General features: G+C 33.3%; 1 protein-coding gene across 2 annotated transcripts; it reads right to left on the bottom strand.

Moving 5' to 3' along the window:
- Window positions 1-3,854: 3,854 nt before the first annotated feature.
- LOC111052924 lies at window positions 3,855-24,504 on the bottom strand. 2 transcript variants are annotated; one of them, XM_039437702.1, is made up of 9 exons: window positions 24,309-24,504; window positions 22,335-22,409; window positions 21,276-21,419; window positions 19,698-19,816; window positions 14,342-14,554; window positions 12,082-12,282; window positions 11,469-11,623; window positions 7,878-9,504; window positions 3,855-4,966 (listed from the first exon to the last, which is right to left on the bottom strand). In XM_039437702.1, the coding sequence occupies exons 2-9, from the start codon at window positions 22,361-22,363 to the stop codon at window positions 4,872-4,874; spliced, it is 2,583 nt and encodes an 860-aa protein (XP_039293636.1). In that variant the 5' UTR covers window positions 22,364-22,409; window positions 24,309-24,504; the 3' UTR covers window positions 3,855-4,871. The 2 variants fall into 2 exon arrangements, with proteins under 2 accessions (XP_039293636.1, XP_022195433.2); XM_022339741.2 differs by having other exon boundaries at window positions 21,195-21,419; window positions 24,309-24,500.
- Window positions 24,505-24,896: the final 392 nt, after the last annotated feature.

The raw sequence follows: 24,896 nt of genomic DNA, 5'->3' as shown, positions 1-24,896 counted from the left end.
TAGTGTCATCATAAGGAATCGCCATAATATAGATCTTCCGGAGCACAAGCGGAACAAATTCAAGTACACACAAAATTACTCAGAGTCATATTTCTTTAACATGTTGCCGGAGCGAATAAAATTACTTGAGCACACTGAGCCAACACAATATGTAAAGGAACTGAAGAGGTTCGCAGAAAGACCTTTCTACAGAGTGGAAGATTAAATTAGTGAAAACACATACAGCCACCTAAGGACCTGATTATGACTACAGTGCAGGACGCTAGATCCCTGCTTGACAACCCTGAGGGGATAACCAATGACAACTCTCCTTTCATAGGATCGTGATGAGGACACCGGAAGTAAGAAGTAATGTTTTTAGTACAACTGTTTGAGTTTAACTCTCTTATTCAACATATCATTTAAAACTTTAAGTTTAAAGTAGGCTAATGAAAATTATTAAGAGTTAAAACCCCTATGTATAGTGACGACTTAGCAAACGACCATCATAGCTCAATATTATCTTTATCTGCATCAATACCATCAAGGCTGGATGGGTTGCGTCAAGTGTGTTAAGAGGCCCTCAACATTCAAATAAGAAATTTCACTTGTAAAAAAACTTACTTATTTAGAAAATTAAGAAGTTCGTTCGCAAGTGTAAAATCGATTTAAGTGGTTACTCACTACAGAATATTGATTATACCATAAATTGTGCTTGATTGAAATGAGAAATATCAATTTCAATACTTATTCAAGTCGATATTAGTGATAATAATACTATCATGTACTTTTTTATAGAAAAACATTTTCTAACCTCCAAATTAAATGAAGAATAATTGTTTATCTTGTTTGCATGTTGCAAAATGCCGCACAAGCTTTTCAACTTTCAGCGCTCCAGGTGGCCGTTTTGACGACTACAATGACAAAATTTTTCAAATCAATTTGATAATTATTCTGAATATTATAAGAATATTCAAATTTTATCACAACTCAAGTATTACTATTGAAATAATAATAATAGTTCCCCCTCATGAGTGGACGTTAATTTTTTCAACGGATGTTCCAGTGGATCAGTCTAAGTAGTTGTATCAATTTCACGTTACGGAAGATCGTAGGAGTATCGATGTACTCGAAAGCGTATCATCAAAAACAGCTGAAGGTGGGAATTTTGTCAACTGAAAAGATTAGGTTAAAGCCCTGCAGATTTCCAATGATTTTGTGTTTTGGTGGACAAAAACAGAAACCGAAATTGGGCTAAAGTTGAGCGAGCAAAACCTGTCCAAGTTTGCGGACAAGCAAAAGCAATACTTTTTTAGGATATTACTCCATACTTTTACTTACTGCATACTTATTTTCATTTCATGAGCAAAGTTCAGGATTGACTGTGTTATGTGAGTGCACCCAACTAAGTCCTTGTTGAAGTTGACAAGAATGGTTAATGTCAAAAACCAATCATTAGATTATAAATTCTTACAAAACATTATAAAACAATTCAACCAATTTTAAACATAATAAAACTTGTAACAGTTGAAACATTTACAAATAATGATCAATATGACCTTGTAGCAAAAGATTTTACACTTTTAACTCAGATAGTGCCTTCATCAGACTCTAACAAATGATTCTCTTAACAAATGTTTGCCAAGATTCTTGATAACCACTTCACACTTATACACTTAATCTTCACCAAGACCAGAGGAGCCTGATAGGTTGTGTCAACATAATAAGAATATAACTTTTCTTAAAGCTAGTCATGAGTATAAACTTGAGTTATCAAGGTGGCATGGTCACTTCAAAGAACTCATGTAACCCATACAAAGGGTTTTCCTCAAGCCAACACTTGAGCTTAGCCTTGAATGCCTGGGTACTCAAGGCTGTTAACCATCTTGGCAGCTTGTTAAAGATTTCTAGCGCCACAGTAGGGAATGAGTCCCTTGTCCTACTTAGTCGGGAATAAGGCATGTCAATCATGCAACCATTCCGAGTGTTATGACTATGTAAGTCTCTCCTCAAGTTGTACTTGTCAAAATTTACCTTGACATGACGGGCACTTATACTAACTAAATATAGTCATTATTCCAGTAGACTTGAAGAGCGGTCTGCAGTGTTCAAGGTAACCTGGAGGTGATGATGTGGACAACTCTCTTCTGCATTATTAAAACGTTTTGACAATCAGATGCATGACCCCAAAGCTGCAGCCTATGGCCCAGGATGCTGTGGAAGAGGGCATAGTAGACAACAATCAGGTAGGGTCTGCTCACCAGCTGTGTCAGCTTCCGTAGTAGATAGGTCTCTCTTGCCAGCCTCTTACACAGTCCCTCAATGTGACAATTCCATTTGAGCTTAGGATCGATGATAAATCCAAGGAGGGACACACTGTGATGATCAGGGCTATGTTGTGCTAATGAACAGAGCAGCCTCTGAGTCTTGCCAAGATTCAATTGGAGCTTATTTGTTTCCAGCCACATCCTAGCTTCTCCAAACACAACCTCTGCCACCTGTAGAGCCTGAGTTGGATTCCGACCAGAAGAGATTATAGTGGTGACATCTGAAAATTTTAGAGCCCTCCCTTCTAGGTTCAAGTCATTTATGGCAATCAAAAACAGCAAGGGACCCAAAGCAGAGCCCTGCGGAACACCATGTCTGATGGGCAATTCCTGGAACTTGGCTCCTCCCAGAGAAACGACCTGCCATCTGTTTCCAAGATAAGATTTTGCAGTCTGGAGAACAGCATCTCTAACACCATAGTGCTCCATTTTACCAAGAACAATCTCATGCGACACACAGTCGAAGGCCTTACTCAGGTCACATATGATCAGAGACACAGCATTTCTTTCCTCAAAGCCCCTCTGAAACTTCCAAAAGTTTCTAGTACAGTAAGCCTATCTGGTACTCCAAATAAAAAACACTTTTCTCAAGCACTGTTCCTGGCAAGAAAAATTATCAGCATAGACTACCAGAGGGTCCTGTTTCATTAAAAAATGAAAGTCCTGCAAAAACAGGAGCAACTGCTTGTAATATACAGAGGAGTCCAAGGAATGTATAAGCCTACACACTTTAACAGTGAATTTATAGGTAACCCACTATAGTGAGGTCCACGTTATAATGACAGTATTTGATCAACTTTGGTTTTGCTATCCTTGTCTATCATTCGACAAAGCCGGTGGTACTATCCTTTTCTAGGTCCACAACGATGACAGTTATGTTTTTGACAGTGTAGAAATATAATTAATTAATGCAGAGAATCGGCATCGCTATTCTTCTATCTTTATCCACTGCCATTATAACATGGACCACACTATAGCAGGCCAATTCAGACCAGATTATGTAGATTGAACGATGTCTTATGGAGACGTATTTCCTAACAATAATTAATCTGTCCTACTCCCCGCGTCCTTGACGCTACATAGTCGGTTTCCAACGTAGCCTTCACTCTGTACCTCGGACAGCCCATGCGCTGAAAAACACTTGACCCCAGCTCAAAATGCGACCCATAAGACAAAAATAATTCAAATATTTATTTTAATTTGTTTTACGTTGTTCCGTTCACTTTACGTCCACTGTCGATTAGTATATACATTTTTGAAGCCCTCTATAGTTTGCACAGCTGGTAGTCAGAGTGGCAAGCACTCCTTTTTACAAAGTGAGCATATATACTACATGGGTTTCAACATAGTTACTATTAAGGACTGAGTTCCAGGTGCAGTTCAGGAACTGTCAACCTTTTTGAGTTACAATCAAATACTTTTGATTTTTTTTGACAATTGAAATTTCTTCAAACACCTTGATAATGGATTTAAACGTATTTAGATCAGATATTTTACATCATTTGAGTTGGGAAATTAAAAACTAAAAATTAAGTGTTCTCTAGTTCATTTTCTTTTCAATCAAAATTTAATAAATTAATTGATGTACATTTTTATGAATTATCTCCTAATTCAATAACAAAAGTTTTATTTAATGAGTCAGGAGGGCTATGGATTGCAATATTTGAATGACAGCTTCACTAAATTAAAATTTCTAAAAATTATTTCTATTCACTCAAAATTCCAGCTGAACTGATGTCTCAAAGTTAATGATGGATAATTATACGACTGCGTTGAATTTGTATCTTTGAGCAAAAGCAAAATCAGAATAAAAATCATCAAATCATCATACTCTGTTCAACCGTATTATTTCATTCTTATCATGTATTGTAATTTTAGTTTTTCTATATTGAACTCTGTATTTCTGAATGGGTAACAGTTTTGGGCAGTCAAAGCCTCTTGTTTCCAAACCTGTATGTGTGACTTTTTTTAATTAATAAATAAATTATCATCCTGTATGTATGATTTTTCAAATAAATAAATAATTTATCAAAAGTCTTCGTAAACTTTTCATTCATAATTCCAGTTGAACTGGAGTAGCGTGGAGAAACTATTTCATTTCATCTATAGAGAACTATGAAATAGTTCTTTTATGTTAGTATGAATAACAAATCCCTCATTAAATAATTTATCATTGTTTTGTTTCGTTATAAATAATATAAATATTTTATTAGGCTATTGTAAATAACAATACTTATCAAAATATTGTAAAATCTCTTATTCTTTTCTGATGTTATTTTGGTGGAATGAATGCATTTTTTGGAGTTTTTATACAATGTACATGAGTAGGCCTATTACTGTACTGTCATTGTATGGTAAGACTCACTTGAATTGGCAGCATGTAGAGAATGGACTGTAGGAAGTGACTGCTACAACATTGTATGAGAACTATTCTATTTATAACTTCCATAGAAAGTCCCCAATATCAACCGAAAGACCAGAGCAAATATCACAGATATTTGTTTATCTATTTTCTAGTTTTAAGGTAGTATCAATTTTGTTTGTCAATCTATTTTAGTTAAGAGCTCAACTTTGCAGGACAGAGTCTAGCCAATCATCCAAGTTTTCGTCCAACATACTCGTACTTGTCCTACTAGTAGCAGTCGTATCTTGTGGATTGCCTGCAAAAAGATAATAGAATTTGGTGAAAATTTGAAAATATTAGCTATAATTTAAATATGGCAAGTGTGAGACATGATTAAGGATGTATCTGAATGATATTGTAACAATTATTCTAAATCAATTTCAGTACATCCTCAGAACAATAATTGTTGATTCAATAACAATCCATAAGGGCAAAAAACATGACTTTGTAAGAGTGATGACTGTTTACTTCGTGATTATAATTGATTTCCTGCTGAGAGGTCTTAAATACAGCGTGCCACCTCATTATCTTAAGGCTGTGCAAAGGCTAAAAATAAACTTTCTACTTGTGATAGTTATCAAAGTTTTTCGATTTGTATATCATCAAGCTATCAAAATGAGAAAGTTTTCTCAGGAAAACATTTTTTTTCTGATAATTACTTTTTGAGATATGAGCGCCTGAGGTTTGAATTTTTAGGACAGAACATTTCAAATTCGGTAAGAGATAGATCCATGAGATTTAGAGGATAGATTCTTCATGGTATTGTTGATCTAGTAGAACAAAAATTTTCTTAAAATATCAATTTTTGAAAAAATTATTCAATTTACCAAAAATAACTCAACTAAAAGTTATTTTTAGTAAATTGAATAGACTTTTTTAGTAATTACTTAGTAATGATCGAAAAAAAAATGTTTTCCTGGGAAAACTTTTTCATTTTGATAGCTTGATGATAGACAAATCGAAAAACTTTAAAAACTATCACGAGTAGAAAGTTTATTTTTAGCCTTTGCACAGCTTTAAAATGTGTTATTTTGGCTTTTTTCAGAGCGTGATTATATATATTTGGTGTTTGATCAGAAACATTTTAGAATCCATTTCTACTACATGGATCTACATTTCAGGGTGATTCCTTGACACACAGCAGAATTGTCTTCGTTCGGCACGGATGAAGTTAGAAATGGAATTCGTATGACTTTTGTTGGAGGGGAGCCCCTTGCGGGAAGATCCCACTTCACCTGAATCTATTATATTTAAGCCTCGCGACTGACATACTTCATCCGGGACCAACAGTTTAAAGGACCCATCCGATAACACGGGACGGAAGAGGAGAAATTATTTCTATAGTGAGAATCAAGTTGACATTGACATTGGTTTGCTATTCTTGTCTGTCATATTAGATAAAGCAGATAGCTCTGTCATTTTAAAATAACGCACTGTTTCCAAATCGTTTGAGTAGGCTGTAAAGAATTACAATGCCTGTGAAAATATTTAATCTTAATGACGAAAAATTATTAATGAAAAAATACATTTTCTTGGCAAATATAATGTTTGATACAATTATTAACAGATATAGCAGGATGACTTGAATCACAGCTATCTACTATAATAGAAGACGGTGGAACGTGTCAACTATGCCGTCCTATCATTGTCGCTGACTTTATAACTTGAATCCCACTGAATAGTCCAGGCAATGAATGCTCAAAAAAGTGTATAGAGGGAAATGTTTGGAAGACAATTTTTGACCCCGCAGTTCTGTTTAGGGTAATGCAATGGAAATGTCACCCCCTACATTGAAGCAGCTATAACAATAAAAGGAAAACTTGGAATAGTGAAATAATACATCATTTCAAAGAGAATTCAATGCTCTACAAACCTACGATAAGCATCAGTTTTTATGATGAATTGTTCGAGAGTTATAAGCCCTGAAAGAGCAAAACATTGGATAAAAACCTGTATTTTTAACAATAAATTACACACTTTCAAGAGCGAAAATCTTCAAGAATATCACAAAATTTCACTAAAAAAAAAGTGTAGAAAATCTATCAAGCTTCATTTTTGAATAGTTAGTTATTTCGATTGAACGCATTCTTCACAAGATATGAGCATGGAAGCGAAACGCTGAAAATGCAACTTTTAAACCACCCTCATCCTCTTAGCACATGAGTTGGGAATGGGGACTTTTGATATGTTCTCCTCCTAACTAGTCTCAACAAAGCTGCAAAGTCAAAAATATTGTTTAAAACATTCCCTCCAAATTCCTTTTGTCAAGTGGTCTATTGTTGCATAAATGGAGATTTCACACTCAAAACTAATGCTGCTGCAAAAGGTGTAGGGAAATTCGTAAAAGTTTGAAATTATACATAAAATTGAAGAGAATTTAATGCTCTATAAGCTCATAATCAACATGGATTTTCCCGTCGATTTTTTAAAATTTATAAGAGCAAAAATATTTGAAACATGGTGGCAAACGTGTTTTTTTCAAAAATGTCACACCTTCAAGAGCGAAAACTAGAGGAGATATAAACAAAGTTGTGAATGGATATTGTAGGAAATTATGTAAGCTTCAATTTGTTATATGATAGTCAAGTCCTTAAGTCCTTAAGATACATAGTTCTTGAGTTTTATGCGAGAAACCGTAAAAATGGTACCTTTAAACCACCCCCACCCCCTTAGCACAGGGGTAGGGGTGGGGACTTTTGATATGTTTACCTCCTTACTACCCTAAACAGAACTGCAAGGTCAAAAATTTTCTTCCCATCTTTTCCATCTATAACCTTTCCTTGACTGGACTAGAAGTTAATTTTGTTGTATATTTAAATAGATACATAAACATATTATTAAGATAGATAATTATTTCTAAAGTTGAGAACAGTCTGCTACACTCATCTTATAGCTTGGTAGATGAGGGCAAAAATAATAGAATGAGAAGTAGTTACTCCTATTATTTACCCAGTATTACTCTTCTGCTTAATTTCCAAAGTAAAATTGGTGTAGGTTGAGGAAAAACTGATGTGTGCCTCAAGCGACTTGAGTTCTTTTTCTACTACAGCTAAAAACTGTTTTCCTCTGGAAGAAAATTTGTCATTCAGATTCACAAGTGTTGAAACATCTTCATTGGATGAAATTGTGAGAAATGAAGGAACGTTTAAAAAACATAAGAATCTTACCTTTGCGCTCGCTCTGCAATTTTACATTTGCAGCTTGTTTAATAGTAGAGCTATCCTTGTTCTGCGGCGTTTGCTTGGTGATGCCTAGCAAAATGTCAATGTCGTTATCATCATCATCATCACCAATGATTGGCTTGCTTATACTAGTGGCGGAAGATTCACTGGCAACACTGGATGCTCCTTCTTCTGAGACCGCTTTAGATTTTGGATTTTTGTTCACTATATCTATGGCAGGCGTAGCTGTTTTATTAGTTGGAGTTATAACTAAAGATGGTATAGAGCTACTGATCTCTTCTACTTGATGAGCGTTTTTAGGTGATTCATTGCGTTTTTCTACTTTCGGCTCATCTTCTTCTCTAAAATCAAATTTACAAGTGAAAGGTGACGTCTGAAGTGGTGATTTATTTTTCGTTGCTGGTGGTGAAGGTGTGAAAGGTTGAGTTTTGAACGTATCATTTGGTTTTGATGGGAAGCGAAATGGAGAAGTTGTTATTGTTCTAGTATCAGCACTTGTTTGTTTGAATGGTGAGGTTGAAAACGTTTTCGTTTCCACAGAATTCCCAGGTTTTGAAGGAGATGTTGAACCACTCATTTTAAAATCAAACTTGAAATTGTTAGGACTACCAAAATTCAATCTTTTGAAATCGGATTCAAGAGCGTCCAATTTGGTGGAACTTGGTGATTGGTAGTTGCCACTGGATTCACTTGAAGATGGTTGCTTGATCGTATTATTGCAGGGAATTGGTGCCGACTTTTCCGCCAGCAATCCGCTCAGAGACTCCGTGATATTGAATGCCGAAGTACCCCTGACACGTGTTTTTCTCTCCGATGGCGATTTAGATAAGTCACTTACAGCATCTTGACTGCTTAAAACTCCTTCAGCAAATTTCCCATCAGTAGTTTTTGGAGCAGATGAAGGAGAAGAAGCGATCGATGAATCAAGCTTTGATTGATTTTCATTTAATTTTGTGAGAGTGCAATTCAATTTCTTATTTCCTTTGACTTTTTTTGAAGAGCTATTTAATTTATCATTATTTTGTTTCTTTGACATTTTTCCAGAGCCACTACTCGTGACTTTAGTAGAGGGAGAACTAGATGCATTACTTTTCAGTTTTGAATTAAGTTCTGGTTGTTTGGTGAATTCATCTTCCGAAGAAGAGTTGAGCAGATAATTGACATCACTGTTCATTTCCAACATCTTCCTCCACTTAGGAACATCTTCTCCCCGTTCATCTTTCAAAGAATTTCCGGTCATTACTTTATCTTGATTACTGGATTTCTTTGAATGTTTAGACTTTCTATTCTTCTTTTTACTCTTACTTTCATCTTGAGAGACTGTTGTGAAAGTTGAAAAGGGCGATTCTAATAAATCCTCATCTAATTCAAAATTCAATGTATAGCCACTTGCTGGAGCATCGATTTTGGGACTGTTCTCAGCTACTTGTTTATCGGCACTAAACGAGTCGCTACATGTCAGAAAATCCCTGATGAAGTCTTCTTTGAGTACATTGTCATCACCTTCCCTAAAAACACCAATTTTTCTCTCTTCTTCAGCTTCCTGACAAACATCTCTGTAGATTTGTATCTTTGAATCGGCTTCACTGATCATACGCGTTACTTCGTCCGACTGAAAAGATAAAAAAAAACTTTGCACATTATTAAAAAAAAACAAAAAAACATTTCTCTCATCTTAACGAATATTCCACAACAAAGATACCCAATTGATTAATTATTAATCATTCTAATAATAAACTCATTATCAATTTTGGGCTAGACGTTTTAGCATTTTAATCTGTCGAGGTTGAATGGTAGAAAGTAACATGAATTTTTTGACTCAGACTAATGAAGGAAATTCTCTACTATTTTAAATTATATTCTCTACAATCATTTTCTACTTTTAGGAAGTATAAGTTCAATTTGAAGTAGTACTCCACTCTTAATGGAAATGGAGTCTTCATATAATTGAAAAAGTAGATGACTGAACTTAATCGATTTAATGAACCGAGAAGGTCAGCCGACCCCAATTTTACCCGGCAATAAACTCTTGCTAGTAAAGAAAATAAGAGTTTCTTCCATGACAACAGTTGTGTTCTTCATCCTACCTAGTTACAATAATATTCTACCAGTGCTAAAACAACACCGGGCTTCAATTGTACGGGTATAAAATAAATTTAAAAAAATTTCTTTCAAAGTTTTCATCCTCATTAAAACTCAAATCAAATAGTTTATTCAATTAAATACGTAATCTGGATGAATGGGAATAATTTAAACACTTCTAGCTTATTTTTGAAGTTACAGAAATATTGTCTGAATACTGAAACTATAGTTACTTGAATATTATTAAGCAAGATGCGTTGATAAGCTCAATACTCAATAATAAAGATAAAACGAATATTCTGTTTGAATAAAACACCTTAAACTTCTTAGAAAAACAACAATATTCTTCATTATTAAAACCAATCGGAAGTTAATAGAAAGCACTATATTATATTTCGTCGGCGTATCTTCTGGTGCATAATTGGGTGAAGTTGCACCAGAAGATGACATTAGCATAGCATACAGGTGTATTAGAGGTGGCTATGACATTAGTCGTCGTAATAAATATAGTGTTTAATTAATTACTAATCGCTTAGATTGTCTTCTTAATAAAATGATTGATTTCAATCAATCAATCAATAATTCATTGATTCTTTATCAAAAATGACAATGTATTGCCAGGTCTTGTAAGACCCATTGCATACCAACTTTGTGTTTTTTTTTAAATTACTAAGCCTATTATTTATTTAATTGTTATTAATGAAAGTAGCCATTTTTATATATAATAATTCAATACTCAATAGGAGTACAATACTCATTCATAGTCTAGTAGATTCCATGGTAAATAATGAATAATGATTTTATGATTTTTCATTGTACATATAAATCAAACTAAATAAACTTAAAACTATCAAATAATCTTAGAAACTAGAGTTTAGTAATTGAGGAATGAATAATTAGTAAAGATATAATAATATGAGAAAAACGAATTTTTTTTATCATTTATGACATGCAAATTACAAGGGAGAGAAGAAGATAGAATTTATAAAAGAATGAGAAAGAGAGGTATTTTACTGAATTAGAAGTATGTCATCCAGGCGGAATAATTTGAATAAAGTGTGTTAGTTGATTTGAATAAAAGGCTCATAACAAGAAATACAAAACTTAAAATATATAAAATATATGAAAGCCTAATTGAACCTGTTGTAACGTACGGGTGTAAATCCTGGAACAAAAGAAGACAAAAACCATCTAGGTGTTTTTGAAAGAAAATTCTAAGAAAGATTCATGGTCCAGTTAGAGAAGGAGAGGGGTGGAGGAAAAGAACCAATTCAGAGCTCGAGGCATTGATAAAAGGCCGAAATATTGTAAAATTTATAAAGGCAAGGCTACAAGGAGAGGCTGCATTCAAAAAGGAAGAGATGAAGACTAGACGGAGGATAGAGACTAGAGGAGACTAGAGATGAAGGAGGACTAGAAGAAGAAGGATAAGGAAAATAATAATAATAAGAAGAAGAAGTGAAGTGTGAGTTGATTAAGATGAGAGTTAATTACCGTCAATGTATTTGGTGGCAGCGACTGTCTCAAATGGAAGGGAATAGTGTGCAGAGCGGCTGCCAGACACTTCAGGTTCAAAGCAAATGGATTCGTGCAAGACTCACTTTGCTCCAGCCATTCTTTTTGCTCCTTCATCAAAAAATGTGACGAAACTGCAAAAGCATATCAATAGTGATCAGAAAAAAGAAACCCATTTCATTGAAAAAAAAACAGAATACCCCTTATCAACTTACAGGATTTTTTTCAACTAATTGTCCAGGTAGAGAACAATAATCTAATTGCGCATTAAAGCTAGTGAATATTTAGCGAGCATTACATCAATATCATCCAAACATTACCAATCATCCAAATAGTGATAAGAAAAGAAGAAACTCACTTCATTAAAAAACAGAATACCTCGTATCAACTTACATCAAATTTTGAATTAATTGACCAGATTGATAACAATAATATAATTGCGCATGAAACCTAGTAGACATTTACTGAACATGAAACCAATATCATTCAATCGTCCAAATAGTGATAAGAAAAAAGGATCCCATTTCATTGAAAAAACAGAATACTGCTCTCCATATAACTAATGCTAACTTTTTGACATGAATCGCCTCACCTGAGAACGTAGTTTCACTCAAATCATCAAAGTCATCTCCTTCCAGTTTATCTTCATAAGTTGGCAAATCATAATTCCTGTCCGAGTGGCTCTTGATAGCTCGTTTTCTGTACTTTTTAGAATCTCCGAATTCATCATTTGAGAAGTCTACTTTAGATCTATCTTGACGAAAAGGCTGAAAAGTCTGTTGACTCATGGAATCTGAAACAAGTCATGTACAAACAATAAATTCTGTATAGAAACAAACTATTCAAGAACTATTTTGGTAATTCAAATATTTTTTGTTTGCAACTCTACTTCCACATAAACTAGAACTCGCACACATCGAACCGAGTTAATGCCTTGCTGAGTCGTGCAGAATAATTTCAATTGTTTTGCAAAATTATGAACAAATTTTTCAACTAAAATTTGTTTTCAAACGTTCTCTGTTTTAGCTCTTATTAGTAATAGAGATGAAGTGTTTTTTCAGTTTTCAAAGTCATATTCATGCAAGTGATTGCAAGATCCATATGCAGAATCTAATTTGAACTGTATATACTATAAAACTGGATATCGTTCAGATAATTTTCATGTTGGAGCTATGAGTATCTGGAATGATTCAAGATAGTTATTCACGTAACAGATTGAATGCTCTAGTAGAATTATCAGGAATTATTCTTCTGCTAATGAATTTAATACTGGAGCTGAAAATTTAATACTACAAAAAATCGCCCCTAAAAGGTCAAATAAAGTAAGGGTACGTTTATGTCGGAGCTGCGATTAGTGATAAAAGCTGCGATTCTAGCAACGCGTAGATAATACCAACTTGCTTTCTAATAGGCCTGTTTATGTCGGAGCTGCGATGGAAATCGATCTTGGGTCCTGACCATCGATAAGAGCATCGATAATGGCTCGGTTCATTTTCGAAGCTAGTATCGAGGCTAGTATCGAGTTGTAGAATACAAAGTACAAACATGGACCAATATTTTTTCATGATTTGGGTTGATTTATGTGGAGTTTCGTAAGCAAGTGACATTTTCTTCACTTTATTAAACTATTTCTTATTCAATTACAAAATTCTATCTCATTGTCAATGATAATAATGAAACATAATATAGACCTTGATGTATGCATTTCAAGAATAAATTCAATTGTTTCTATTTTATCAAAGAATATAACTTTTTTGTATAAACATACTTACCTTAATGTTAGCATTAATCGCTCCTCTGCCATGCTAGGACTTATGTGATAATTATTCCAGTCCTTTTGGAGATTATTGGATACTCTCGTCAAAATGTAGTCGAAAGTTTCTATTTACATTCTCATATAGTCAAAAAATTTTTTGGATGCTGTCTTAAATCTTTATACAAATGATGATACTCCCCAAATACATTCCTCTCCACATTGATAGGATGTGCATAATATTCACGTTCTCTACAACCTAGTAAGTAATGCTTTACTGTATTCGATGCAAAAATAAAATCTTCATCAGAATCACTCATTATAGCATACACAAATTGGTTTTTCAAAACATGAACTCACGAATCAAGCTTTAAGCACGACTGTCGGCATGAACAGTCGATAGAAGCTGAGTGCTACTCCCTACTAGCATCGCTTCTCTCATCGTTGCTAGGATCGTTTATCACAGCTCCGACATAAACGTACCCTTAAGAAAGGTCTCTTACAAACCTACCGTGTAGGCTTGTATGTTTAAACTATAAACCATAAAATATTTCTAAACTATTTCATAATAAAAACAAATTATATTTCAATAGCTGATGGTTTTTTCTAATTGAATCGAATTGAATAATTAGATTTCAATAGCTGATGGTTTTTTCTAATTGAATCGAATTGAATAATTAGCAGCATTTTTCTAATATTGGAAAATCGAGATTTGAACATAACTGCAATACAATGATATATTATTGAAGATGAGTTTCTTTTAAGAATTATAATTATAGTCACTTGCAATTCTTTAAGAACGACAATGCAGTCTTCATTTGTATTTAATAGGAAGTACCTATCAATTATCAAATAAAGCGCTTTTGGACTCGAAGAATATTATTCTTCAATTATTATTAAATATTAATATTATTGTTCTTTTTATTTAAATACTTTGGTGAAACTTGAAATATTTCAATCAAGCTCGAAGCTGTTGAGATTAATTTTTATTCAAAAACGTAGAAAACGTCCAAACGATAGAATAGGGAACTTAACTAATTAAAATCGATGTTTGTAATAATTGAGTAATTTGATAATAAATGTCATAAGATCGATTTACCTTTGGATCCATTCCTGTTTTCTGGCTGGATAGGCCTACACTCTGATCTCCATGATTGTTTCGAACTCTTATCTTTTGAACAGTCGTACTTATTAGACAAATCGGAATCAATAGATTTGGAAGTTGAAGGTTGTGAAAAGAATCCTTGTACTGTTTTCATATCGCTTTGACTGAGACCAGCTGTGGTGAAAGTAGTCTGCTGACTGTTCTGGCCTGCAACAAAAATACAATCAATGCACAATTAACTGTGAATAATGTGAAGTACATATTCATAATACTGCCCAATTATTCAATAATGATTCAGAATAATGAAAAAGTATCAATTACACCAGGCTAGGATAGCCGGCCAGGATAGTCGAAACGACTAAGGCATTCCACCCTTCAGTCTGCTAGCGTTCCCAGGTTGTGGGTTCAAATCCCGCTGTAGACATGGACGTTTGATCTCATAAAACCTCCCATGCACTTTCATTACCCACGCACAAGCTAAAAGCTCATGTGGGCATCATCCGCAATAATAAAATAACGAGATCTTTTCAGTACCCTGTAATTGAAAATCAGCTGACTTGTGGTAAGAGAGCTCGATTTCTGTCAACTGTTTTGTTACCTGACAGAAGCGAACTGATTTTTTCATGTTTATTATGCATATTCCACCGTTAGTGGCCAGCCTAACAACAGTCACTTACTAATCAATCAATCTCTTTATTCAAAACATACATAAAAATGTACATGAATGCGTCTTGCTTTATTATTTTCAACATAATAATAAAATAAATACAAGTAAAAAACAAAATACATCAACAATAGGTAGTCTAAATACATAATGAGTTGGCACTATGAAATTCTTCATAACTGTATAATTCTAATTCCACGATATACTTTTTCAGTTTGTTTTTAAACCTTGTAATATCTTTTTCATGATTAATACTAGTAGGAAGGTAAGTAATGAATTTGATGCCCATATAGGTTGGGATTTGTTTGTACTTCTCTTTACGAAGTTCTTTGATAATAAAGTTGTTCCTATTTCTTGTATTATAGTGATACACACTGGATTGCCTGGGGAATTTGTCTTCATTATTTTTACGTGTAATATTGTTTTATAAATATAAAGTCCATACACCGTCATTAATTCTAACTTTTTAAAAAATGTCCTGCACGACTCTTGTCTATTTAAATAAAATATTTTTCTTAATGCTTCTTTTTGGAGTTTTAATATCCTATTCAAGTTAAATGCACTAGTCCCACCATAAATCTCAATGCCATATGAAATATGAGAGTGGACAGTGGCATAATACACGGATCTCAAAGTTAATAAATTACAAATGGGTGCCAGCCTTCTTAGTACAAATTAATATTCCTGTACTTACTTTTTTACATACTCTTGATACATGTTCTTCCCAATTGAGTTTGTTATCTAGATCTAGGCCTAATAATTTTATGTTATTTAGCTCACTGTACTTTTTCTTTTGGGATTTCTACAGGTGAAATGTACAAATTTCGTTTCATCATTATTTAGTAAAAGGTTCATTTTACTTAAAACGTTTTTTAAAAGCAATATTGTGTCATTACATTTTTCTTCGATTATTTCCAAATCTTTGTCGAATATGCTTAAACTAATGTCATCAGCGTACATACAAAATTTATTATTTTCAATTACATATTTCGTATATTTTGGTAATCCCCCCAAGTAGCAAAGGAACAAAAATGGCCCCAAAACAGATCCCTGCGGAACAGAGTAGTTCATGTACCTCAAACTAGATTTAATATCACTTACTTTATTTTCATCATAATACTTTATATTTACATATTGACTTCGACCCACCAAATATGATTCTATCCAGTTGAGCTCTTTTCCCCAAATTCCATAAGTTTCTAGTTTTTTTTAATAATATTCTGTGATCTAAAGAGTCAAATGCTTTTGTTAAATCTAGGAAGGTGCCAACAATGCTGTCCCCTTTGTCCAATTTCTCTAAAATATTTTCAATAAACTCTATCAAGGCAGTCGTTGTAGACCTGTTTTTTCTGTAACCATGCTGTTGCGTGTCTAGTAATTTGTTTGTTTCAAAATAATAAGCTGTATTAGCAAACTTTTTTCAAATATTTTTGCTATTGAAGGTTGAATTGCTAAAGGTCTATAATTTAAAGATCGTAAGGATCTCCTTTTTTGAACACTGGTATCACTTTTGATACTTTTAGTTCATTTGGATACTTACCAAGTATAAGTGACGCGTTAATTACATGTAGCAGAGGCTCAATTAGGAATGATTTAGCTTCTTTTATAATTCTCATGGGAATTTCATCATACCCTGCTGACCACTTTGGTTTAATTGAATCTATGATATTGGACAATGCCTCTTCATCAATTGTTTTGGAGATAAACTTGAAATCTGTGATATGTAGCTCTTTATCATTTATTGGTGTGCCAGATTTGCTTAGATTCGGTACAACATGAGTATCGACCATTTCTACAAAATTAGTGTTAAGCATATTTGCGACATCATAGGGATTATCTATAACTAAATTGTTATTCCTGAGTAAAATATTCTTGCAAACCTTATCATTTTTGTTTTGTGTCTCGGTATTCACTATATGCCAAATTGTTTTATTTACATTTGTTGAATTTTTTAGTTTAGCTTCAATGTGTTTAGTTTTCTTTAATTGAATAGTTTTTCTAAAGCGTTTCTTATGAGTATTTAAATTTTCCTTCAAATTGATATAATTTTTATTTGTCCTAAATAATCTATTAGCTTGTATGAGCTTTTCGTGCTCATTGACAACTTCAACATCAATCCACTTATTTTTAAGTCTCTTCTTCACAATTCTACTTAGAGGAAAATGCCAATTGAAATAATACTTTAGTGAATTGTAAAAATAAGTGAATTTACTCTCAACAGGACTCAAATAAAGTTCAGTCCAGTCTATTGTGGCTAGGTCATTCTTAAAACAAGTAATTTGATCATTTTCATACCTCCTAACCATTTTAATAACTCCTTCACTTTTAAGCTTATTATTTACATCTAATATATTGAAAATTTGCCCATCATGATCCGAAAGTGCCGTAATTAAACACTCCACAAGAATATCCCTTTTGTTAAGGCTGGTGATGAAATTATCAATTGCCGATTCACATGAGTCAGTTATTCTAGTGGGTATATCTACGGTATATTTTAATCCATGCATATTTATTACATTAATAAAATCAGTTTTCTTTCTACCCTCCCTCAAAACATCGACATTGAAGTCTCCTCCTATTACTACATTTTTATTAATATTACAGATCTCTATAAAAAATCGATTAAATTTTTCCAGGAACATCTCAATATTTTCTGATGGAGTTCTATAAAATCCAGCTACAATATATTTCTATTTCGATTGTACATGTTTCAAAAATCTTATCTTCATTTATAACATTTATTGTCTTATTCATGATGTTTCTGCATTCGATTAGTTTATCAGATACTAATATCAATACTCCACCCCCCCCCCCCCTAAAAGACTTCCTTACATACCAACACTTACAATAATGTCCTGGTATTTTAATTTTTTGAATTTCATTTTCATTTAATTTATGTTCAGTCACAATAACTATGTATGGTTTAATTTCCTGTAATGTAATAATCAGTGCATCAATTCGAGACTCCAAATGCTGTATGTTTTGATGGAAGATTACTAACCCATTCTTCACTTTACAATTCACATTTTTTACTCTATAACTATTTAAAATGTTTTAGGTTGGCAACTCTCCTTTTTGAACTAAATAGTTTTAACTAGATGTACTCGTATTCATCATAGCACCAAATTGAGTTGTTTGTCCTAACAATAGCGAAACATTTTCATTTAGCTCAGCAGATACATTTTCATTACCTTTATCACCTGTAGTTTGCCCATTTGACTCCACTTCTTCTCTCATGTGTCCTATCGAGTCTAATCTACTCCTATCAATAATACAATAATCAATAATACTCCTATCAATAATAATACCCTCGGTAAGTCCACAATTTATTATTGGAATATTGGATACAGGCCTACCTGCATAATCAGTGATATCATTCATTTCCAAGATATGATTTTTCAACAATTTTACTAATTTTGGTTTACCTTTTTGTTTGTTTAAAATGCAAGCCATGCTGCGTATAATCAGTGATGTCAAAATTGCTCAGATCAATGATCTTGTAATTTCAATGATTTGTAATTTCATCAGCCATCCATGCGTTGAGCTTATTAACATTGATATTCATTAATGGTTTATCATACCTAAATGGGATGGATAATATGACTACTTTAGAGCGTTTAGAAATTTTCCTTATTCTACTTAGGTCTAAGTTTGTAGGCTGCACTGTTTCATTAACCACGTCGTTAGTACCTGCTGAAATTACCACGCTGTCATTTACATTGTAGTCTTTTGTGAGCATGTCAATATACCGCGTCACTTCGTTAAAAGTACCTCCTGGTTTCGATATAACCGTTGCCTCAAACCCACTTTCTTTCACCTGCTCATTCAACTCCCATCCAATGTCCCTCCCATGACTGTCAGACAGCACTAAAACCTTATTTACAATTTTCTTCCCATTTTTCACTGTTGACTTTTTTCTATTTATTATACGTAGCCCTTTTATCTCGTTTCTCATTTCTATTTACCGTGTATTGTGATTTATTTCCTAGATCTGACAAAATATCAAAATAATTAGCGGTATCAATTGAAACATTATTAATATTATCTAATGATTTCCCAATCCGTTGAGTGTCACCAGGAGAATAAAAGTTTCTGAGATCCGCAAGTTCAGCCTCTAAAGTATCATTCTTATCTCTTAAAAAACTATTATCTGCATTGAGTACTTCTATTGTTGTTTTCATTTTAGTTACAGTAGAATTTAGTTCGTTAATTTCGTGATACAAATAATCTCTTGCTTCAAGTTTGAATTCAAGTTCAAATATTTGAGATTTAAGAAAAAGTATCTCTATGTCCTTATCTCTTACTTCCTCGAATCCTAGGAAATCACTGTCAAGCTCATTGGAAGATAGGCTAGTGGAAAGCAGCATATCACCAGCGTATCAACGTCACTATTCATATTATTGGTAGTAAACTAATAGTTATAAGGGTTTTACTGCTGATTAATGTCTTACTAACATAAATTCATTCAAAAGAGAAGTAAATTCAGTCGAGCTAAGACCTAGTGGTAGATCACACTATGCTCGGTCACTGGAGATTGAACAGGGGTTTTAGCCCGTTTCTTTTGCTGATCATTATCTGTGAACACTTTTTGTGACTTTACTTTCTTTTGGTTTTGAGGGATAGAGGATATTGTGGGGTTGTTTTCTTTTGTATTTTGACGATCTCGACTGAATTCAAGAGACCTACTTGAGCAAGGCGAAGGATCATCCAGTTCCCTGTTTGCCACATTGTCACTTTCGTTACTATCGGCATTATCTTGATTTGACTTTTGCTCGCGATTTTTTCGTCTCTCCCTTCTAGATTTACTGCAACAAAACATAAATATGAAATAGGAACAATTTCAAAGACCTTAAAACAATTCACAAGATCATAGTGTCATATTCTCAACATTCTGACAAAACAATAGATAAGGATAACAAGTACACTGAACAAATAAAAACGTTATCACAGTAAGTTATTCGAAATGAGACAATAGTGCCCATATATAAACAAATATAACAGAGCCCCAAAAATAAAAAATCGTAGATAAAAAAGGCAGTTGAATTCAGCACAGCGTCATTTTCAATGATTCCACAAAGCCACAAATGGACGACTTTGTCTGCAATAAAAAAATGTACTTGTCAAGTGAGGAAATAGAATTATCAAAATCTGAAATCATCAAACTACTTTTATGTACTGTGATAATAAATATCAAACAGTAGATGGATTATTATAATGTTATGAGCATTGAACAAGTGAAATAAGTTGAAAGAAAAAGTATGGATATAATTATAATCAGTTTATTAGCTAATAAATTCTTCTCTACATCACATCACCAAACTTTCGATAATTTAGTGCACTTTTCTATACAGAGTGAGTCATATGTATGGGAACCCTTTAATAAATTGTAGACTGTTGCAGATATAGTAGTGTAACTTTCAGGATAGGTTATTGGTCGAATACTTTTTGACGTACAACTGAATTTCAACCCCTCATAAGGGGGTGACCTAGGGGTTGTAACTCGAATATTTTAAATGTTAACACCCATTATGTGATACATCATTTTAAAGGCCTTTTTAAAACAAGAAATATGGCATGGATAAAAATGTTCTATGATGCTTTTATCAAAAATGGCGGCCGATTGAAGTTTTAGTTTTTAAAGAAATAATTGATAAAGTTCAATCAGCCGCCATTTTGGATACAAGTATCATAGAACATTTTTATCGATGCGATCTTTCTCGTTTTAAAAAGGCCTTTAAAATGATGTACCACACAATGGGTGTTTACATTTAAAATATTTGAGTTAAAACCACTAAGTCACCCCCTTATGAGGGGTTGTAATTCAGTTGTTCGTCAAAAGGTAGAGTATTCGACCAATAACTTATCCTTAAAGTTACAGTATCATATCTACAACAGTCTCCAACTTATTGAAGGGTTCCCATACATGTATGACTCACTCTGTATAAGGAAGTAAAGGAATTTATTCTAAGGAAGTTAAGCATTATTGACTACAGACTACACACATATAATTATATATTAAAATAATAAGTATTAGATGATTATCAAGTTAAAATGATCAATTATTACATTTTGAGTTACACTTAATTCTTAAGAATGAATGGAACTCGAAGCTGTGAATTGAAATTCGAATGCGATTTTGAGATGTCGTGTCTAAACGGTGGTAAATACCACCAAATCACTTACTTTTGACTTTCAATTGAAGAGCTTGGATTTGAACCATGAGTTTTATTATAGTTTCTTATGCTTTCACAAAATTTTATATACCTTTTCTTCTCGATCGACATTTCAACACTCTCACTAGATTCTGAGGCATTCGATTGTCTATCAAAAACATTTCTAGCTAATTTCTCAGAATGTTTGAATTTTGCAGCCTGCTTTTTCCCTTTACTCGCTTTGAATCGGTCACGACTGAAATTAATAGAAAAATAATTTTATTTACAAAGCAAATTATATTTGTAAATGATATCCTATAATTGAATTCTACTGCTACGTTCTAAAAATGTTATAATCTCATAAACTGTAGTTTGAAGTTCAACTTTTCAGATGACAGGATAGTTTGTTCATATTAATGATGATTTACCAAGAGTTAATTGAATTCGAAAATACGATGACCTCCAACAATACTGATAAATAATTGAATATAAGTAAATACTCACACTTGGAATGTGGTGCTTCTGATTTTTAATGAATAAATGTTGTTTTAAGGATAATGTTACAATGAATTGTTTTTAAAAACATTATTTGTTATCGCAGCGAATTTTTTGCCAAGGGTTAAAACATAGTGGTGAAGGTAGCAAAGAGGATTCAAAGCAATGCATGTAGTTGAACAAGTCAAAACATAGTGGAGAAGCAAGCTCCGCATCAAGCTCGGTTTTTCTTTCACAATTTCAAATGGTTGTGAGGGAAAAATAGTGGAGCGGCGAAGGTAGAGTGAAGCGTGGATTGAAGCTCAAACTTCACATGAGGTGAAAACATGATGGAGCGGTAAAGGTAGGTAGCTTCAAGACTGAGAGTGTTGCATGCAACACATGTAATTGGATAGAGAGGCACTCTAGTGACATGACAGAGACATGTTCAATACATGCATTACATTCAATCCCAATCTTACTCGTGCATTACAGTCTCAATCTTTAAACTACATTCGCCAATCCAGCTCCACCATGTTTCAACTATGGCATCATTTTTTGCACATTCAAATACATTCGAATGAAATAGCTACAATTATCAAACTATTAAAAACCAGCAAGGACCAAAGAAAGTGTTCAACAAATGTATGAAAAATATTGAAAAGAAAGGTTTTAATATAGGCTACTATAAACTTACTTCTGCTGTTTTATATTGAATTCACTCATATTGAAACCTTGAGATTATTGAAACATAAAACTGTTTTTTTTCAGCCTAGAAAAGAAAAGCCGATTATAAAAAACCATCAACTTATAGTCTATTATACAGTAATACATGAAATAATATAGATCAATTATATTAAAGATGAAAAATAAATGTATTATTTTATTTGAAATATAATTCAGGTTTGGGCAATAAATTAATATGGAGGATTGGAATGGCTGTTACATACTCATTTTTGAAAAACATTTTTCGGGTATGTTTTTCAAGGTTACCTTGAATGTTGCCATTTTGATAAAATTAAAGATTTACACATTTATCAAGTACAAAACATAGCATATGTTAGATGGCGTCAGTTTTCTGCCCATACACTCATCTGGACGTTGCAATAATATAAGTAATCAATTCTCATCTGAAGCATTGCATGTGCTATTGCTCTAATTTCTTGTGTTATTGCCTCATGCAGGGCTTCAAGTGTATATGGTTTGTTGATGTATACACGAGCTTTGAGGTGGCCCCTCAATTGCGAAATTATTGATTCCACTCCAATAATTAGAGCTGCTATAAAAATTGATAGAAAACATGAAATGGTGAATTAATACATAAAATTGGAGAGAGTAAGCTGCTCTACAACCCAAGATACATAAATCAAATTAAAGAGACTTTAATGTTCTATGAGCCCATAACTAGCACGGAGTTTTTTAATCAATCGTTGACTTATACGGCAAAACAAATGAAGAAATCGGAGGCAGAAGGGGATTTCTTTCAAACTTCGAGAGCATATATCTAGAAAACGTTGAGAAATATGAAAAAATGTTAAAGATGGAACTTAAAGGAAAACTTGTAAGATTCAATTTTGTATTCGATGAAAATGTCCGTGAGACGCATATTGTTGGAGATATATACTAAAACCCACAAAATGGAACTTTCAAACCAGCCGAAACCCTTAGCTCATGGGGTAGGTGTGAGGACTTTTGACATGTTTGCCTCCTCACTATCCTCAAAAAACTGCGGGGTCAAAATTGTGTTTCAATTTTTTTCCATACCGTACCTTGTTTTGAGCATTTATTGCCTGGACTAATTGTCCAACCCTGTACAACAAAAATATAGATACGGTATAGCCTAGACGTTGCTCAGCCCAGACTGAAGAAATTCACCTGCTTGCCAGCATGCAGGATCCTACTTCTTCAACCTGTTATCATGCCCCATGTACGATTTTAGAAACATTTTTCAAATAATTTAAATTTAAATACTATTAAGCTTCCTATGTTAAATGGAACAAATCTCCAAAGGAAAACTTTTTACGATGTGAGCACCTAAATTCAAAATATTGGGAGAGCCATTAGCCTATAGCTGAATTGGGAGAAAATTGAATGAAATTTTTAAAATACATTGTTAAAGAAAGATATTTTCTATCTCACAACATACTCAAGCTATTTGAATTTTCAAAATATTAATTCTAGAGAAATCTATTAAATTTTGGAAAAAACTTGAATAGGGTTGAGTAGTAGCTACTTAGCTAAGTTTTTTGTAGGGGCCTGAAAAAATACTCAACAGAAAGAACATTATACTGCACTTCATCAGAAGGACTAAAAATGAATACTTGAAAAGAAATCCAGCATAGTTCTTCCTTGTGAATTTTGAGGATATTAAGTTAGACAATAGGAATGATAAATTGGGTTATACAATAACGTAATAATGGCACTATTATACGTACCAATATAAAAAATATTTAAGAGTACCTACATTTCTAATCGTACTCCAATCCAAGAGATTAAGGTTTAAAATTTTACAATAAATTAACATAGCTTGCTTCGTAAACGTTTGACAAACTTAATTCTAAACAATTATAAGAATAAAAAATATGTTGTTATAATAAAGAATAGGTTATTTTTCTATCTAGATCTAGGTTATGCTTATTTAGAAATAAACAAGTTAGTTCTACCTACTAACCTTGAATATCAATTTGATAAAATAACTGAAAGAAAGGAATTTAAATTAATCAGACGAAACGTAAGGTCCTGAGTCATGAGATGAAAAATACGAATAATAATACGAAAATGTAATAACTTAATGTATTAACTTCCATAAGATTGTAACCTTACTTTTTATCATTCAAGAAATTTAAGCTACGTGCCCAGTACTGACAATGACAGGCGTACTGGCGTACAAACTTGTGCGAGGCAAGACTCTCGCGCATGCCTCGGCAAGGCAAGGCACGGCTCGGCGTGTCGCCGGAGTTCCGCCTGCCCTGAAAACCACCACTCACCAAAAAAATGGTCAGTTTTTACGGACGCTACCTAAGTGGAATAGTAAAAGACAAACTGGGTCTATTCCTATTTTCCATCTATCATTTTTTGGCAGCACTAAGCCTGTATTCCTGTTAGTTTGTAGTAGTTCAACATTAAAAAGGCTGACAAGTGAATAGGTCTGTTTAAAGTGTTAATTATATAGTGAGGTCCACATTATAATGGCAGTGTAGAAAGATAGGAGAAAACGTTGCCAAGTCTCTCCATTTTGCCACTGATTGTACAGCTGTTA

The sequence above is a fragment of the Nilaparvata lugens genome, chromosome 11 (genome assembly GCF_014356525.2).
Source record: "Nilaparvata lugens isolate BPH chromosome 11, ASM1435652v1, whole genome shotgun sequence".
Classification (NCBI taxonomy): Eukaryota; Metazoa; Arthropoda; class Insecta; order Hemiptera; family Delphacidae; genus Nilaparvata; species Nilaparvata lugens.
Note: the sequence above shows the minus strand (reverse complement) of the source record. Positions and strands in the feature narration are given on the sequence as shown.